General features: G+C 31.0%; 3 protein-coding genes across 8 annotated transcripts in view; 2 read left to right on the top strand and 1 right to left on the bottom strand.

Moving 5' to 3' along the window:
- On the top strand, positions 1 to 5,260 carry Hen1 (Hen1 methyltransferase). Of its 2 annotated transcripts, XR_014439180.1 has the most exons (6): positions 1 to 534; positions 785 to 1,032; positions 1,175 to 1,357; positions 1,428 to 4,144; positions 4,217 to 4,362; positions 4,751 to 5,260. XR_014439180.1 is itself a non-coding variant. In XM_083101153.1 (5 exons), the coding sequence occupies exons 1-5, from the start codon at positions 238 to 240 to the stop codon at positions 4,285 to 4,287; spliced, it is 3,516 nt and encodes a 1,171-aa protein (XP_082957279.1). In that variant the 5' UTR covers positions 1 to 237; the 3' UTR covers positions 4,288 to 4,736. The 2 variants fall into 2 exon arrangements, 1 of the variants encoding a protein (XP_082957279.1); XM_083101153.1 differs by lacking the exon at positions 4,751 to 5,260 and having other exon boundaries at positions 4,217 to 4,736.
- Positions 5,261 to 16,499, bottom strand: Gapcena (GTPase activating protein and centrosome-associated). Of its 3 annotated transcripts, none has more exons than XM_083101155.1 (18): positions 15,818 to 16,499; positions 15,531 to 15,701; positions 15,281 to 15,459; positions 14,996 to 15,170; positions 14,686 to 14,884; positions 14,406 to 14,589; positions 13,426 to 14,148; positions 13,115 to 13,283; positions 12,792 to 13,033; positions 12,521 to 12,709; positions 12,272 to 12,397; positions 11,989 to 12,174; positions 11,598 to 11,772; positions 8,136 to 8,326; positions 7,993 to 8,052; positions 7,723 to 7,914; positions 7,368 to 7,610; positions 5,261 to 7,099 (listed from the first exon to the last, which is right to left on the bottom strand). In XM_083101155.1, exons 3-18 carry the CDS (start codon positions 15,449 to 15,451, stop codon positions 7,085 to 7,087), a joined length of 3,240 nt encoding a protein of 1,079 aa, XP_082957281.1. In that variant the 5' UTR covers positions 15,452 to 15,459; positions 15,531 to 15,701; positions 15,818 to 16,499; the 3' UTR covers positions 5,261 to 7,084. The 3 variants fall into 3 exon arrangements, with proteins under 3 accessions (XP_082957281.1, XP_082957282.1, XP_082957280.1); XM_083101156.1 differs by lacking the exon at positions 15,531 to 15,701 and having other exon boundaries at positions 13,426 to 13,701; positions 13,783 to 14,148; positions 15,818 to 16,498; XM_083101154.1 differs by lacking the exon at positions 15,531 to 15,701.
- LOC145972488 (early estrogen-induced gene 1 protein) overlaps positions 16,293 to 18,581 on the top strand; it is a 66,903-nt gene continuing 64,614 nt past the window's right edge. Inside the window, exons 1-3 of one of the 3 annotated variants that reach the window (XM_083101157.1) lie at positions 16,293 to 16,697; positions 17,553 to 17,813; positions 18,292 to 18,471. The gene's annotated coding sequence lies outside the window, so the exon portion shown is untranslated. The remainder of the gene's footprint in view (positions 16,698 to 17,552; positions 17,814 to 18,291; positions 18,472 to 18,581) is intronic. The other 2 variants (XM_083101163.1, XM_083101159.1) reach the window with 2 other exon arrangements.

Genomic DNA, 18,581 nt, shown 5'->3' on the forward strand with positions numbered 1-18,581 from the left:
CGTTTCCCTCTGTGTCTAAAAGCACGAGCTGTAAAGATCGGTTACGTGCGCAGTGACATCCCTGATCATCTCTAACATGCGCACGAAGGTCGCGCCGGTGAGATTGTGTATCACTGGCCACGCTGCGGGATCCATGGTCCATGTCGGTTGCACGTACGTTCGCGCAGAAAGCGATGTGAATTTGTGGTGCAGTGGGAAAAAATTGCAAAAAGATATCTTACACAATCTTACACAGACATGATTATCGTGCTGTTTCACGTGTTTTATTTGCTCGGTCAATATATATATAAGAACTATCGCATCAAGAGGCTGAGAAGCTTGTGCGATGCCGCGAAAGGGTCGGAAAAATCTTCGTTCAGCCAGCAAACCTACGAAATGTTCAGCGATAACTCGTACGACGACGATGAGAAATCTCTGGCGTCGAACTGTCACGAGGCAGAGCAGATGAAATTCAAACCGCCGGCGTATGTACAAAGATACAACGCCGTGCAAAACATACTTAATGATCCCGTGTACAGCGGAAAAATACGAAAGGTATTAATTCATTATCATATACAAATATATAGTTATAGATATGAAATCTGAAGGACATATAATTGTTAATATGATTGCACAAATTTTTTTTACTTATCATTAAATTATTTGATTTAAGAATAAAGTTTGCTATAATGGATCACTAACATTCATCATTTGGTAAACAAAATATGAAAAGTGACTTTTAGTGTGTATTAATTTCACTATCTTTTCTTAGATAATAACTGTAATTTTGAATATTTGTTGATAGGTTGTCGATTTTGGATGCTCGCAAATGAGTTTATTACGTTATTTAAAAAATATACAAGGAGTGGAAGAGATACTTTGCGTTGACATTGATAGGGAAATTTTAGAATATAACAAAAGAAAAGCTGAGCCATATCTCATGGAATATGTATGTTGTCGACAAACGCCACTTGTCATTGAATTATGTGAAGGAAGCGTAACACATAATGATCGAAAATTGGAACAAGCGGATGCTGTAATTTGCATTGAATTGTATGTTGTATTGAATTAAGATAACATACAGATTTTATAGACTTATTTTATCTTAATTGTGCTTTTATTTGATATTAAAAGATATTAAAATATATAACTTTCTTATTTTATATAAAAATATTTCTGTTTCTTAAAATTCTAGAATCGAGCATTTGTATCCAGAGACATTAATGGACCTGCCCTCTAATATTTTTGAATACATTATGCCAAAAGTAGCAATAGTAACTACCCCAAATGCAGATTTCAATGTATTATTTCCAAACTTCTCAGGCTACAGACATCCAGACCATAAATTTGAATGGACAAGGAAACAATTTCAAGAGTGGTAAATAAAGCTTATTTGGATTTTGTGAAACTTATAAAAAATGAAATGTTCACTATTATTTCATCAACAGGGCACAAGACATTGTGGCGAGATATCCATCTTATGTTGTGACATTTCATGAAATTTGTAAAGGACCTGCAGGCACTGAAGACTTAGGTGGATGCACACAAATGGCAGTATTTCACCAACAATCATTAATAGAAGAATGCAATAAAATAATAGGAGTAGATGGATTATTTAAGACAGTGGCTAGATATGATTATCCTGTATATGTTGACACTCGTTCTGATGAAGAGAAATTATTGCATGAAGCAACGTATCATATCACCAAATTAGCCTTCATTCAGGAAAATCCAGATGAAGTAATTCTAAGTGATATATTACCTTATTTGCAAGAAAAAAATTTCAATGTAACAATAGAAACATTGAGAAAAATCCTAATAGATGCAAATTGGATTATCAAAGATGGAAAAGATGGACCAATAATAAAAGTTGATTGTTGGTCTTCTGATTATGAAGCTGAAGATGAAAATTTTCATATGGATAATACTGATTCGATAAATGAAGAAAATATAAAAGAATTCAACTATGACGATGAATCAGTAAGTAAGATATTTGCAAGTGCAGATGAACAAGGTTTAACTGAACGAAATTCATATATTGAAAACTGGAATGAACAACTCAGCATTATTATACCTGAAAATCGTTCTATTATTCAAGAAAATAGTTATTTATTTGATGGTGAAAATTTCTTATCAGAATATCACCCACCTGAAACATCACATGTAACCAGCAACAATGATGTTATTAGGCACTCAAAGAATAGCAATATTACAGAATCTTTAGTATATACTGAACGAGAACTTCCAAGTAATTCAACTTCTCTTTCTTTAAATGAGATAGAAATAGATGGCGAAGCTAAAATGATTAATGCCGATGTGCCGTCAGTTTTCGACACATCCTCGACAATATCCAATGACAGTAATTTAATATTAAAAGACTCATCAGCCGACAATACAACAATAAAATCAGTTTTGTCACAAAATAGTGATATAAATTTAACAACTTCAGAATTACAAGTACAAAAAATGTTCAATTTCCAACCATATATGTCTGTCTCGCGTTCATCGACATCGCCAGAACTACTTTTCTTCAGTTCTGAATCGAATAATTCTTTGCATAATTATAGCACTAATTATCAAAACAGATCGTGCGATAAATTGCATCAAATTTCATTAAACGATACTTTTCACCAATCTGAAATGACAAATATGGATGTAGATGAATCTATTGCAGAGGACATTCTTTCCTTGCCATTTAAAAAAAGTTCTCTGGAAAAGGATTGTACATTGATACAGAAAAGTAAAATAAATTCTTCAAAACATAGATTCTCAAGTTATCCTAAGGTAAACAATAGTTGTAATTTTGAACAAGTGAGTTTAGTTAAGAATCAAGTTTGTGAAAATAATGATATGACAGATATGGTACCATTAAAAGTTTGTAGTAGTAGTGTTAATAATCAACCAAGATTTACAAGTTCACCTAAAGGTCCTACAAAAATATCTACCAATATCGTTGAACAAAGCTGTCACGAATTGAAAGAACTAATGCCTGTAGTAAATAGGAACATCTTATCATCTATAGAAGAAACAATTAAGAAAACTGTATTGGATACTGATGATAGTAGTTCATTAAAAGATATTAGTCAGAAATCTAGTAGCAGTACTTCTACAGAAACAGTTAAATTATGCGCTAGTTCTTTAAGTGATGATATTACCAATTCTTCAAAAAATAATACAGACTTGTGTCTCATTAGCAATAACGCACAGCAACATTTGTATTTAGAGAATAAAGAATCTACCAAAGAATCAATGCAAGATATTGATGAAAAATTTATAGAAAAGAACGTTGTAATCAATCATGAATCCGATTTCGCGGATGATATACAAAATGTAGATGCACACCACAGCTTGTCATTGAACAATGAGAACATTAACAAAGAAGAAAACATGTGTTGTACATTAACAAAAACAAATGATAATGGTACAAAGCTGCATCAAGAAAATGTGATTAACAATTTCGCACAGTCGAATGTAAGAGAAAAGAGCTTAAATCCGCCTAAAGAATTGTCGAGTTTGAAATCGCAGAACAATAGCGAATACTCTTCAACTGAATGTGCCAAAAATACTAGTGTTTTAGAAAATGATAAACTTGTATCTAGTAACAGTAATAAAGATGCAAATAATGGTCAATTTGCAGTATTAAAAAAAAATGATGAAATTGTTGGTACAAGCAAAGATGTAAATACATCGAATATCATTGGATTAGTAAATATTGAAGCTAAATCAGTTTCTCCATTTGAAACCCCTCCAAACAGTTGGTCTCCCGAAATTATGGATTCTGGATATCCAAATTCAGCATCCGTGCAAGATATAACACCAGAATATGATTTGTCCAGTATAGGTCAAGATCATATACCAGATTCTGAATCACCGAGCGTTGCAGAAGCGCCAAGACTCGGCATTTTGGAACCAATCGAGGTAGAAAATGGTGATTTGGCAAACAATAACAGGGATGATGAGGGTAACAATATGATGGCTGTGGATGCTAATGATATTGAAAACTTGCAACCATTAATCGATGTATTGGAAAATGATCTCGAGAATGAAAACGATATTTACGTAATGCAAAACGGATTTCCTATATGGTTATTGAGATTATTGGACATGGAAAATCCACTTGATTTTGATAGACAAAATTTGAGGAACCCCGAAGATGAAGTAGCAGGTAACTAAGTCTTTCTTATCTTTGCACTGTTTGCACGGGGGAAAGATATATTTACAATATTTATATTACTAGATGATGCTAATTACATGGGTCGTGACGAAGGTTTTGATAGCAGTTCGTCCGAGAATGAGAGCGACATATGAAATGGAAATGACACAAAAAATAAAATACTTTTCTTGCTGGGGCGAAAAGGATGTGATGCGTGTGATATAATTAAGGTATTACAATCGTACATATCATTCTTTGATGTTCCCAACAAAGTCTGCAGACTTGGAAATCTATAAGCTTGGAAGATAAAATTATATATATTGGAGAACATTCTTGATTACATTTGATATCTGATAAAAAAATTTACATTTTAGAATAGAATATTTGATATAAGTAAACAATAAATTTTTATTTTATTCTAATAGCAAATTTTTTATTTTTATATACATAGCATTATTTGATAATTTTAAACCTATGTAATATTTTATGTACCGTTAAGGCAAATCTGATTACCAAGTAAAAATATGTATTTTTCCCATGTTACCAAGTATAATTTATAATTTCTATTTTTATATTATAAACCAAATATTGTTGTTTTATGTTAGTCATTTTTCACAGACTTAAGGAACAGACTGCAAGAAGATTTTTAAATTGCAGCTTTATAAGTATCTGGAAATGTCAGCTTCTCTATTTCATTGAAAAATCAAACATTCTTGTTAATAGTCAAAATATCAGATATTTTGATCTTTTAACATATATATACATTACATATCGACATACATATACATACATATATATATGTATATATATATTTTCTTACGGTTCTACGAAGTTTCCATTAATTCTTTACGAAATGTCAATATAATCAAGTTTCCAATGTAGTATTTTAGCTCTTAATGTAATTTACGAAAGTTCATAGATATGTTAAGTTTTGATAAGAGTAACATATATATATATGTGATATCTGATACATTATTATCACAAATGTGTGATATGTTATGAATATTTAGTTATTTTGTGATTGTTTGACTATAATTTCCTTAAAACTTCCTATCCCTAAGACTGAGACTGCATATAATTATGTTCGCAATTGTGCTTTGGGCAAATAAAATCGATATAAAATCTGAATAGATATAATGTCCTCAATATATTTTGACCTAATACAGAAAAGCATGTACATATTGTATGGCATAAAAGTTACGAACTCCTTAATATTAAATATTTTACATGGAAACGTGTGATATCTTCCTTTCAATAATAGTGGAATGAAATTACAGGGTATACAATGTGTATGTATATGGTTTATGCATGAAGTTAGCCTACAATTTTACATAATTCTGTTAATAGACCATTTCGACTGTTTTTAATATTTACAGAAATAAAATCTTTCATTTTTTGGATGATATAACTGATTATTCGCTAGAACACAAGTCAAACGTGACCATAAACTTTGCTTGCAATCGTGTACACATTATTCCCTCATTTTATCATTTTAATAAATTCTTCTTTTAATCGCGAAATTAAATAAACATGAATCGGTGCTTCAAATAAACTCTGACATACAACTTAATGGCACAAATGAATATGCTTGTTATAATTATAATATACGGAAAATTTTAGTAATATTTGCATAACAGTTTATTTTTTAAGTGCAAATATGTATAAATAAATATATACTATATTTGAACAGCACGAGTTACAAAGCTAAGTTTGATAGTCAAGAATGCTATAGGAGTATATAACAAATTTATTATTGAAATACACTTATGATACTAGACAAAATTACATATATTTGATAGAATTGCGCTTTTAAGTAGTGCCTTAATGCCACAAAATCTATGGCTTTTAATAGTGTTTGTCTCTTGCTACAGATTTTATCAAAACAAAATGCAAGTTGCAACTAAAATTTCTGAGTATCTCGCATCTATTTGTATTTTTTTACATGCATTAATCTATTTTGCTATATTTGTATAATTAATGTCTCCTTATGGAACGAGTGATAAAATACTAATACGCTTCGCACACGTTTATCGGTAACGAAAATAATATAAAACTAAAGCAAAGTGAAATCTCTTTAAATATCAAATCTAACACTAATTGTGAATCAATTAAAGTGTCATAATTATACGTATATATTATCGTCACTTCGTCAGTAGAACTGAAATCATTGCAGAAAATAGCTGACTTAATAATAAAAAAATCAGTAATGGAAGAAAACGCATCCACACTATTTTGGAATGTTACGTTAATCCGGGTAAAATTAATTAGCGAAAAAAATAAACGAAACAAATCTTGGTTGTTGTTTAACGCGAAATCTTGATTTATACTGTATATATCTGCAATCACGCATCTGTGTTACTTGAATGCATTGTATATATACACAGTAAAGGTTTCTACATTGTCTCCCTTTCATTCTTAGACTAGTTCATACAAAACGCGGCATATATTACTTATTTTGTATTTTTTAATATTATAAATAATTTACCGTATGTTTGCGTACGTAATGTGATTCTTTTGGCGGTAAATTGATTGTTAGTAACCCGCGTATAATAGCGTGATATTATATATGTAATTTTTTTTATATTTTTATCAAGCATAGAGAGCTCACGTACGGCTTTATATATGCTAAATAAAAAGAAAAAATGAAATAAAATAATATTAACATAAGCGTTTTTATACTCGTAGAGTATTGAAACAAAAGGATCACAGAAATTAGTCTACTTTTAAAGAACAAAAATGTAACAAAATTTTAACATATAATAATTAATAATATATGAATTGGGCTGCCTGATGAAAAGCACTTTGACGTGCGAGATATGGCGAAGAGTGTGACAAAGAATTACATCATCGACTGAACAGATTAAGTCGTACACATGTAATTACGAATATACGTCGTGTTCACGTATTTGTGCCTGATACATTTGACTCCAAAATGTACGTATTCTTCCTCTTCTATTGGCATTTTGTCTGCGTGGCAAAAATATTAGTAAAAACTTAATGAATAGGATATGAAATATCATTCATGCAAAAAGAGAAGGGAAGGAAGAATATTAAAATTGCAACATGAATAAAACATCGACGATTATTTCTATAAAATATCTTCTTAAAACTTGAATAATACATATAAAAAGAGTTCCTCATTCATGCGACTATACTTTGTAAATATTGTGCTCTTATTTTAAATATTTTAATTTTGCTATAAAAATTATTCTTTCTACTTTAAGGAAATACTTACTGCATCACACACTACTTCCTTGAGACTGTCCCGCGTGTCGCGGCCTCGAGAATGTATCAGGTGGTGCAAATCGCCTCCGGGTGCGCTATCGCGTCTCAGATCTCTCAGCGCAGTCGGTGCTCCCAGGACCTCCCTCTTGTTTGCTGCTTCCTTTATGCTGGATAAGGTTTTACTGAACCACGGCCAGCTGTTTCGTGCGGCTTGCAGTTCGGAGGCAGTAGCGTGCAATTGATGCGTCAGATCCTGTTGACAAAAAGCGATTCGTATTAAGATTTTCTGTATCTTGCGACTTCGAAAAATTAGTATTACGTAAAAATATATATGTATATATACTATATATTTATATTCCCGTCACCTGATTTCGACATTCGGCCTCGACGTGAGCCAACTTGGTCTGCGCTAATTCCAGCTCTAATTCGCGCACCCTTTCCTGTACTCTATGAAGCATAGGATCTATACGATTCTCCAAGGGATGCGCGATATCCGCTAAGATATTTGACGAGTCCATTATACATGTTCTGCATTTTTCGCATTTTGAAACCTTCGCCTGAAACAGTATCAATTATTTTATTTCTATACGCAATACTTGATACACAACATTAATCGCGCAAATTAAATCACGTACTCGTAATTCGCTTAACGTTGTCTTTGCCGCATTGTAATCGTCCTCCAAACGCTGACAGATCTGAAACAATAAAAATACGCGTCTCTTGCAGTTCTATGTAAAATTTGAAATTGCGTGGATATAATAATGTTTTATACAAATACCTGCTTGTACTCGGCTATAATGACGTTGCTTCTACGACTTTCGGCGTCTGCCCGAGTCACCTCACGTTGTAACATCTCTTTAATTTGCAACAGTTCCGCTTCCAATCTTTGCTTCTCCTCTTCATTTCTGGCCACTGTACCGCGCAATTGTTCCACCTCATTACTGTACTCGTCAGCATTTTCTTGTGCCTCTATACAAATAACAAACATAATTTTTTTAGAGAAAATTTTCAAAATATGCAGATTATAACTGTGGATTTTTTTCAATTTTTCATCTTATTATAATTATAAATTCCCAAAATCATCCTCACGAATGTATAACTACATCTTACAATTATTACATTATAATTATTCTTTAAATATGACTTTATTCTTGCATGAATTTTTTGACAATTTTATATCATTTCTGTTTATATTCTGTTCATTTTGTTTGCCTCAGGTGTCCTTTTCGATGTGCCTCATATATATATCATAAACATATCTTTTTAAGTACGTATTATTTCTTTATCTTATATTTGATATACGCAGGTAAACGTAATGCGAAACAATTTTCGAACACTGGACACCTGAACATTACATAAACACGCTTATTACTTTTACTTCTCATTTGTTCTTTCGTTGCACAGCTCATGTTTGCACGACTGATTTGTTGAAAACAGATAGTCCGGAACGTACTGACAGATACACGATATCTCGTTAGCACGAGCAGCCGATTTTACTATATACTGCTGTAAAGAATGCGTTATGATCAAATTTAAACTGCTGGCAGCTGATATTGGATATCTTTATCTTATATCTCTCCTTGACAAGCAACAATAACTGACAATCGAAATACTTATCAATAATACAATATTTGATATATTAGAATATTGTAAAAGTAATTTGTGTCTAAAAATATCCTTGTAACTTTATTTTTTGTATATAATTAAAAAAAGCCAAAAGAAACATTACTGTAATTATTGTAAATTATATTCTGTGTATGATAATAATAATTCTTTATATTTTTTGATAAAATTTAAAAAAAAATTTTTTTTAATTTTTAAAAAATTTTTCATGTATACGCTATAATTTCTAAATCTGTAGATCCAAATTTTAAAATTCAATTCAATATATATACATATAAAATCTATATCTTCAATATGTTAGCACATATGAAAATTCCTGTCTGATTAGTCAGCTGATAATTATATTACTGCTTATCAATTTACACACTTCAACAACTTCGTATAGGATCAATATGCATAGATAATAACTTCACACACACACACACATAGTCTACATATTTATATATAATCTACATTATATAATTCCCTTAATTATAAAAAAATATTTTGAAAACATTTTGTTTTACTCTATTTTATTTTATTTTTTTGTTAATTGTGTTATTTTTTTTTGTACTCATTTAACGCTGTTGTGGATATATTATAACACTACACTACTTCTATAGATGTGAAGGAAGTATAATTAGTACAGCACAAAACAAGTGGCTGAGACAATATCATTTGCGCCCATGCATACCCAAATATATAGCAAGAAAAAACATACAAAGATAGAGGAGGTGCAGACGTTTATTAGATATAGGAGTAGGATATCATTGGATAAAATAGGTAATTCACAAAACTAAAATTAGAATATTCTGAGACGATTTATTTTCTATAAGCAATAATAAATAATCTATAAATAAAAAGCAATACAAGATCGTATACACAAGCGCTATAGCTGATAAGCATGGGCTTGAATAACAAACGTAAGATCAATTTTTTTTAGAAACTTCTTCGAAAAATAAATATTTCACAAAAAAATTAAACTTTAAAACGAAAACTTGACACATGAAATCTTCCTGTCTAACACACAATATTAATATATTATATGTTCACAGCACGCACTAAGATACATATTTTGTCATAGAAGCATAAAAAAATACAACGTGACAATTCTGTAATTTGATAATTTTGTATCATGAAAATTATAATATTTTGATCAATTTCGTCATTTAATCAATGAAATTTAAAAGGTGTAATATAAATCATTATAGACGGTTTTAATATTTTTATGTAATTTCACTTGTATGCATTTAAGCAGATTTTATAATATCATTAGAGAATGTGTGTTTATACATTTTTAATAAAATTTATAAGTTTCATAATAAAATATTAATGAAGATAACAGTAGACTATGTATGCAATAATTCGACAAACGAACATTAAGCGATTAATAACAATCTTTTAATTGATAAATCAATTAATTAAATCGTTTGATTTATCAATTAAAAGATTATGTTGCACACATAGTATATTAGCAGATGCATTGAATAATTGCGTTTTGCATCATGAATCGCGAACTATTATTCTATGATAAATGGATAGAGTAAACAGATTTATATATTTGTAATAAGATTATTTGTACATATATAAATTAAATATTACATATATAAATTAAAATTTATATAAATAGAGATATAAATTAGAATTGTGAGAAACTCTTGAATTTTAGATTAAAAAATATAATGAAATAAAAGTTCAATATATTATGATATATACATACATAATACACATACACATACATGTATATATATAATATGTAAGTTTAAATCTTATTATATTTTAAGGATTTAAATCATATAGTGTCGTCCAAGAAAGGAAAAACAATTCCACATTCTCTTTTTTTTCTCTCCTTTTTTCAATAAACTTTTTATTTTGAGAATATAATTGATGATGTATCTTTCACCACATTGCAACGATTTAAAAAAAAATACAGACAAGTGAAACCATCACCTGATCATAAAATAATTGTGAAATGTCCATTTTGCATTTTTAAACTATTTTATAGAGAGCTGTGTATATGTATAAAGGTTATTATAAAATATTTATTAATACTATTTACTAAATTATGGATTAGCTATATTCTTTTCAGACTAGAAGCATATTTAATACTTTGATTAAAAAAGTATAATCATGTTAAATATATACACGCATGTGATGTTATCTTATAAATATCTTTTTTTATTTAATATAATAATATATTAATTATATATATACATATATATATATATATATTTATTTATTTATTTGATTAGACTATGTTTGATTTTTTTAATCTAAAAAAAGGAGCTCCAAGCTCTATTACAAATAAAAAAATATTTTATTATATTATATGTCTTGTAGCACAGCCGAAGAACTCATGTTTTATGTATAATTTCATGAGCAATAATCGCCTTGATATGTGCAAAGATATTTTACTTTTAATCTTTAAATGGTACATATATATGAATATAATGTTTGTGCCTGAAGCTGTTACCCATAAAAAAATAAAAAATTAAAAAAAATTCACAACCAACAGGCAATAATCACTCAACCATACATGCATGTACATGGTATATGTCCTCTAGTGAAATGATGGACATCGGGTTTAAAGGTAAACCGGGAGTTGTGTGTGCAGCTCAAACGTAGAATATGAAATTACCTTTCAATGTCATAAATTCTGCTTCATATTTCTTCAACTTCTTTAACGTTACTGAACAAGCTAACTTCATAACGTAGCGTGCCACTTCTTCGTTTCGGCAACGTTTTGGTAAATGCACCCGAAAGTACTTCAATATACTTTCAAAATCTAATTGTAATAACTCCTTTTTACACAGCTAAAAATATCAAATTACTTCATTACTTTTTCTACATACATATACATATATATATATATATATATATATATATATATATATATATATATATATAAAAGTTATAAGTTAAAAATATAAGAAAATTAGAGTTTTATATCAACTTAATTGATTCATAATAGTTTATATATTATACTATTATAAATAATAATTTTATAAAGTCTGCTTATAACAGCTTACCATCAATAAAGCAAGCGCAACTTGGAATAATGTGTCAAGTCCTTGCAAAAGAAATACATCCAAGATATGAAAGACAAGATATAATGGAAATCTAGCAGTAAAGAGAGTTAGAAACCATTGTGCGGCGAACATGTGCGTTTCTACGCCGCGATCACAGAAGTGCTTATAAAGTTCCGGTAATTGATCCTAAAAGTCAATTGCAAAAAAAATGTATCATGAGTTCACTAGCATAATTTATTATGAAACAAACGTAATGAATTTATCAACTAACTTATCAACTTACTTCTATCAAACGATTTAATTGATAAAATCGCATGTAAAGGTTGTCAAATCTATCTTTGTATAAATCTCGCAGACCATAGTCATACATTAATTTAACAAGAACACAAAACGCTTGTTCCTCGGGCATCTATAAAAGAAATATCTGAATTTATTTTAGTCTATAAATATTCCACATTGTTACAATATATTATTTGTAGAAAACTGTATTATTATTCACAATTATTTATAAAACTTTATAACAATTACTTACATGCAATAACAGACTAGCAACTAAGAAACTAAGACCTTGACAATATCCAACTTCTTCATCATGAACGGCATATGCTTTACTTATTCTGTATAAAGAATCTTGACCTAAACCACCTGTTTCTTTAAAGAAGTCATGGGCCGGAAATGTCCTATTAATATCTCTTAAAATCACACTCTCACAGCTGCTTTCCTATATATTTATTATTAAAATTTGTCATGTTGCAAAGAAAGAGTACTAAATATTTTTTATTATTTGAAAGGTAATTACTCACTTTTGTAATCAACATCCTGTATTTGTCCATCATTTCTTGCGAATTGTCACAATTACTCAAACGTTGCCAAACTTCGCCGCGTAAAGCTTCAGGAATTCCTTGTTTTGTGAGTTTTATAAGAAGTTTTGGACGTTGTTCGTTAACTTGCCAGCTATCTAAAACTTCAGCCCAGCTTGCCAATTCATCTGCTGAGCAGTCTTTGGAAACTTCGCCTGTGCCGCTTAACATGGGTTCATCTCCATCTACACATATTGAAATATTAGCAAATATATTTTATATTATTAAATTAGCAAGTCAATTTTTTCTGGAATTTAATTTATTACCTGAATCTATTTCTTCCTTAGGTGTAAGTGTGTCAATACTTGTCAAAGAGGGTGATCTGATTAAAGATGCCAGATTCAGAGCCAAATTTAATCTGTTTCTATCTAATTCACCAGATGTTTCTATACTTTGTACTTCGTAATGTATTTCTGTACCATCCCCAGAAATTACCTGTTACAAAAGAAATTAATATATGTAATTGTGGAAAATAATAACTATCAATATGTGTAAACAAGTAGATAAATATTTATCAAGTGATAAATATTTTTAGTGATAAATAATTTTTCCTAAGAATATAAAATAAATAGCTTACCTCTTTGGAATTGAGATAAAATTGTTGCACGAGATTTCTCTTGTTAAAATACCAAAATCTCTCATTTTGTGGAAACACTTTGACTGGTGTTTCTATCACAAATCTTACTGGTTCTCGAATATCTCTTATAACGAGATCAACGGCGACAGTCATGAAAATTTTGCCCTCTCTGGGAGTTTCTATATTGAGAGTTTCCAAAGCAGGATCCGCAGGATCCCAACGTCCACAGATATTATAGCACTGTTTGTCTTGCATTATTGGTCCAGTATTAACTTGCTGTAAAATTGTTGTAATATTGCGAACATCTGAGCTGATTATAGACATAAAATTAACTTGCTGGTGTGAATCTCTTTTTACCATCTCGAGTAGTCGCATATCGCTATGCTTAACATTTCGCCCAGGGCTAACAAGTACTCCAAAACATCTTTCAACCTCAAGCGTAATGCCACCTTCTTTACTGGACACTTGCTGGATGCTCAAACAAACTTGCTTTGCCACATTACTTCTTAATTTGAAACAATTTCTATCTTTAGGGACTGTGCTATAAGTACCCTTTCCATCTTCCTCTTTTATTTCCATAGTGACTTCAAAGATGAATACTCTAGAATTAACTTTTTCACTACCAGCATTAAAACCATTGAAGTCACTACCTGTTAATGAACTCGTCATTGAACGTGGTATTCTGTGAAACGCTTTTGAAAAGCAGGCTGATACTTGTCCAACCTAAATAAAATAATTAAAAGAATAAAATTATATATTATCTTATATATATATATTAACATTATATAATGACCACAAGATATTAACAAATATTAGTTGTAAATAATACTATTATGATTTATATATATTTATCTTATGTTTGCATTTATGCGCAACTATATACGCGAGTGTATAATTAATTTGAATAAAATATAAAAAAGAGAAACTATAAGAAGGTATAATCTTTTATATATATCTACGATTATAAGATAAAAACGTACCGCTTCGGGTATGTCACAGCGAAAAACATGGCATTGATAAATGGCAGATTCTAAAGTGTCACCGTGTGACCACGTGAAAGCAAAGCATGCCGAGCATGAACCAGTATTCTCACCACGTGCATAAAATAAAATGCGTTGTACTTCGTAACGTGCAATAGCTTGTTGTGTCGCGGCATCGTATAAACTGAAAAATTCGAGTATAAATTAATTTATTATATCATCCAAGTAATTATGTTAACCTGATTTTTCACATACTTGTTATAGATATAAGTATACTTACATAACTGAACCTTGCGAACTACTGGGTACTGAGACGGAAACTTTTATTCCTAAATTCAAAGATTGCTCTGCATTTAATATACTCATGTTGCGTTGTATTTCACACTCTGATTTTGGCGCATTTATTGCAGCTGCTCCCAGATAAGTAACACCATTGAAAATAGTACATTCTTGTTGAACATGTGGTAATGTATTTAATTCTGGATCATAAACAAAAATATTTAAATTGGAAATTTATCATTCTTATATCATGTTCATATACATTTTTGCAGTAAATATCCTTATATATATATATATAAATTTTTTTTTACCTTCCTCAAGATAATCTTCAGGTTTCATAATATCCTGCTTCTCTGGTGCAACAACGCAAGGACTAACTTCATAAAATTTGCTATGGCCTACTCTCTTTGTTTTTTCCTGATTTTGTTGTCCACCACCTGTCATTCTAAATTCACTACTCTCCATCTTTGAGTCCTCTGTTAAAATCTACAAAGGAGATATAGGTATGTAAAATATAATTTAGCATTTATCTGGCATGGATCTAGAATTACAGTCTATTAAGATATAGATTATCTCTCTGATAAATTTACACATACCTCGCGGAGATTATTTTGTAAATCCTCCAAATTACCGTTATTGGCGATTTTTAACATAGGTGGCTCTAAGAGAGCCTGTTGCTGCTTGCTGGTACCTTTTTCATTCACAAATTCATATTCATCGCTTGTCGCCACTGATTCCATGGATTTTACACTCATGCTATCCTCCATAACTAAGTCTGCAATGTCAATATCCATTGTTCTACTTTTACAACTAACAATATTTAAAGATTAATTCATTATAATTTACGCAGTCTTCTTTTTTGCTTTTTCTGAGATTCCTAACTGTATGATTTTCCTAACTGTATTTATCATGGTTAAGAAAAATTGTTCAATATATCTTGATGAGCAGGTAGGTGAGATATAATCTTTCAATGATTACTCAAGATAAGTTTCGAATCCCCTCTGTGTATACACTTATCTGAATTATTTCAAGTTCATTTATATGTGTGAAGGACAACTTTATACATTCTATTGAGAACTTGGAAAGACCATATTTACAAATATTGCTCTGACACAATGACAGTAAACACGTACAAGACTACGACTTCCCCTGAGGAACACAACTGGCTCTGTGCGTTTTACAGCGGAATTTTTAATCTCTGTGTCTCTGTGGAAAGCAGCGTTTCTTCCAGAGGAGAAACGACTGTGTTAAGGGGGAAAGTTTCTCCGTCTCTCCTTTCTCGCGCTGCGCTCTCAGCTCTGCGTGTCACCCTCGTGTCGCATCAGCGCGACCCATTAGAACGAGAGCCGAACGAATCGCGCGACGAGGAAATAAATTCGCGGCGATGGCATCACCGTGCGGTGAACACGCCCGTCGATCGTTTCCGTGATCCCCGGACGTATTTCAGGCGATGACAATATTCCGTATCGCCCGCTTTATTTCGCCCTCGCGCCCTCGATATCCCACTCTCGGTTATTCCCGACGAAAAATACCCGCGGATCAGCTTCTCGCGGCGTGAGTCTCCCCCCCCCCGTGCCCCCGGATCGTCCGCGGTGACAACCGCGTGTTGCGTGCTGCACGCGACTCCCGTCTCCGACGCGTGTTTCACCGGGGACCGCCACACGTCAGATCGTCTTCGCGCACGTCTCGTCACGGCTCCCGACGAACATTTACATGATTTTCTCGTATTCCGATGGCGATTGACAGCGCGCTTGATTGACAGAAACAACGACGGGGGTCGGCCATTCGCGAGCATCCACCACCCAGAAATCTCTCTGGTAGGGATAGCCAGCGATATCGCATCGATACTTTTGCTCTCGATGCCGCGATGTTTCGGTGTTTTGCATGAATCTTCGATAGAGAAAAAAGACGATAAAAGCTGGATAATTCTTATATTTCGACTAATTATTCCGAAAATATCAGCGTTTTTCATCTGGATACATTTTGGATGACATTTGCATCGAGACTTTATAGGCAAGTTTTTATATGACAAGTCGCATATCATTTTTTTAATTAATTTTATTTATATTCATGTGTGTGGGCAATCATGTAAGGTCTTTTTTTTTATTCAAAACTAATTTTATTCGGCAAGTGTATAATTAATTCATTATAAGAGATTTTTTTCGTTTATAGTATTGAAATTTTTGTACATGTTAAATCAAAAATTTATAATATCAATAGCTTTAAATAAAATTATTCTTGAAATCTTCAACTTCATGATCAACTGAAATTAATTAGCGCAAAAGATACACTTTTCTGTAATCTTATGGTATCGAAAAAGAAAAATCTAGACTTACCGAGATATCAGTTTTAAAACTACGCCGTCTCGAATCTATGAATCGAAATCTCTAAATATCTCGTATTAAACACGACGTCCTTGAACATTTCCTTCCTCTAATCTTGATATCGTTGCATAATCGTTTTATCACGAATAAAAGTCTGGTAAATAGATTTCTTCGATCATAACATGTTAATTATTCTTTCATCACGCTTACGAAATATCGTATAAAAGAAATAATAAGAAATAAATGTGTGTGTGTGTGTGTGTATGTTGGATATATATATTTATTAAATATAAATATTTGTACGCAGCATTAGATATTAAAAAAATTACTTCAAGGATCATTCGCATATAATTTATCGAATTTTCTTAAAAGAAATATTTATTGCGTAATAAATGTTACTTTCCCGATATATTATTCTTATAATTATAATAATTGTTGCTTATTCTAATAATTGTTATATAATGTGTTACATGTAATTCCATATTTTATTTTTTTACTATTTTATAATTTTCATTTTTGAAAATTTCGTTGTATTTTACTCTAGAAAAGTAATGCTGCATCCGCATTTATAAATTGTTGCGTCAAAGCTTGCAGCCAATCAAACACGTTCTCAGCCGATGATCGAGAATACTCGAAAGATGGCGCAAAGATAGCGACAGCCAGTTTTAGATATCGAGTTGCGTCACTTCAAAGTGTATTCCTCGCGCATGTACAATCAAGAAGAAATCACGAGATAAATTGTCAATAGCATACGTACAACATACTTCGTTATAAAGTAAAATTACCTCCCGTTATCCCCTCACAGGTAAGAAATAAAAAAATATTTAAAGAAATAATATACATTATTATTTGTTTATTTACTCCAGACATTTAAGGTAAAATTCTGTTTCAAAAATAAAGAATTAAAATTAGAAGAGTTTGTATGGACTTATATATTTTTAATCGATACAAAAGGTAGAATAAACTTTGAAAATTTATTCTCTAATTTTTGGAACATCGAGTATATAAAAAATTAATATATATAATGCTCAATATATCATTTAACATGGGGTGTTTTTCAGCAAGTGATACAGAGGACACAGTGTTATTTTTCAGCAAGTGACACAGAGGACACAGTGTATCATTTCATCCTTGTTGCCGAATGTAAACAAGGATGAAATGATCCACTGTGTTACACCGTATCCTCTGTGTCGCTTGCTGAAAAACGCCTATACTTTATATACCATTAACGTAAATATTAAAAGAATAGAGAAAATTTATATAGATTTTCACATTGTATTTAGGAGCACAAATTTACGAAGATCACGTGGGCGGGACGTCACTCATGCATACGCACAAAATTCTGGCCAATGGAATTTGATCCGATCCTTCTACACTATACGTATTCGATGACAGCGTCTGACAATGTTAATCAATCCAACGACGTATAAACATACATACGTACGTGTGAAATATTGATGAAGGTATTTGATAATTTGTATTTGTTATGAACAAGATCTTAGATTACGCGAAGAATGCATAAATTACTCAATTTATTATTTATTAAAATTACTTAATTTATTATTAATAAATT

The sequence above is a fragment of the Camponotus vicinus genome, unplaced genomic scaffold (assembly GCF_025532165.1).
Source record: "Camponotus vicinus isolate PSW18456_S1 unplaced genomic scaffold, iyCamVici1.0 SCAF_5, whole genome shotgun sequence".
NCBI lineage: Eukaryota > Metazoa > Arthropoda > Insecta > Hymenoptera > Formicidae > Camponotus > Camponotus vicinus.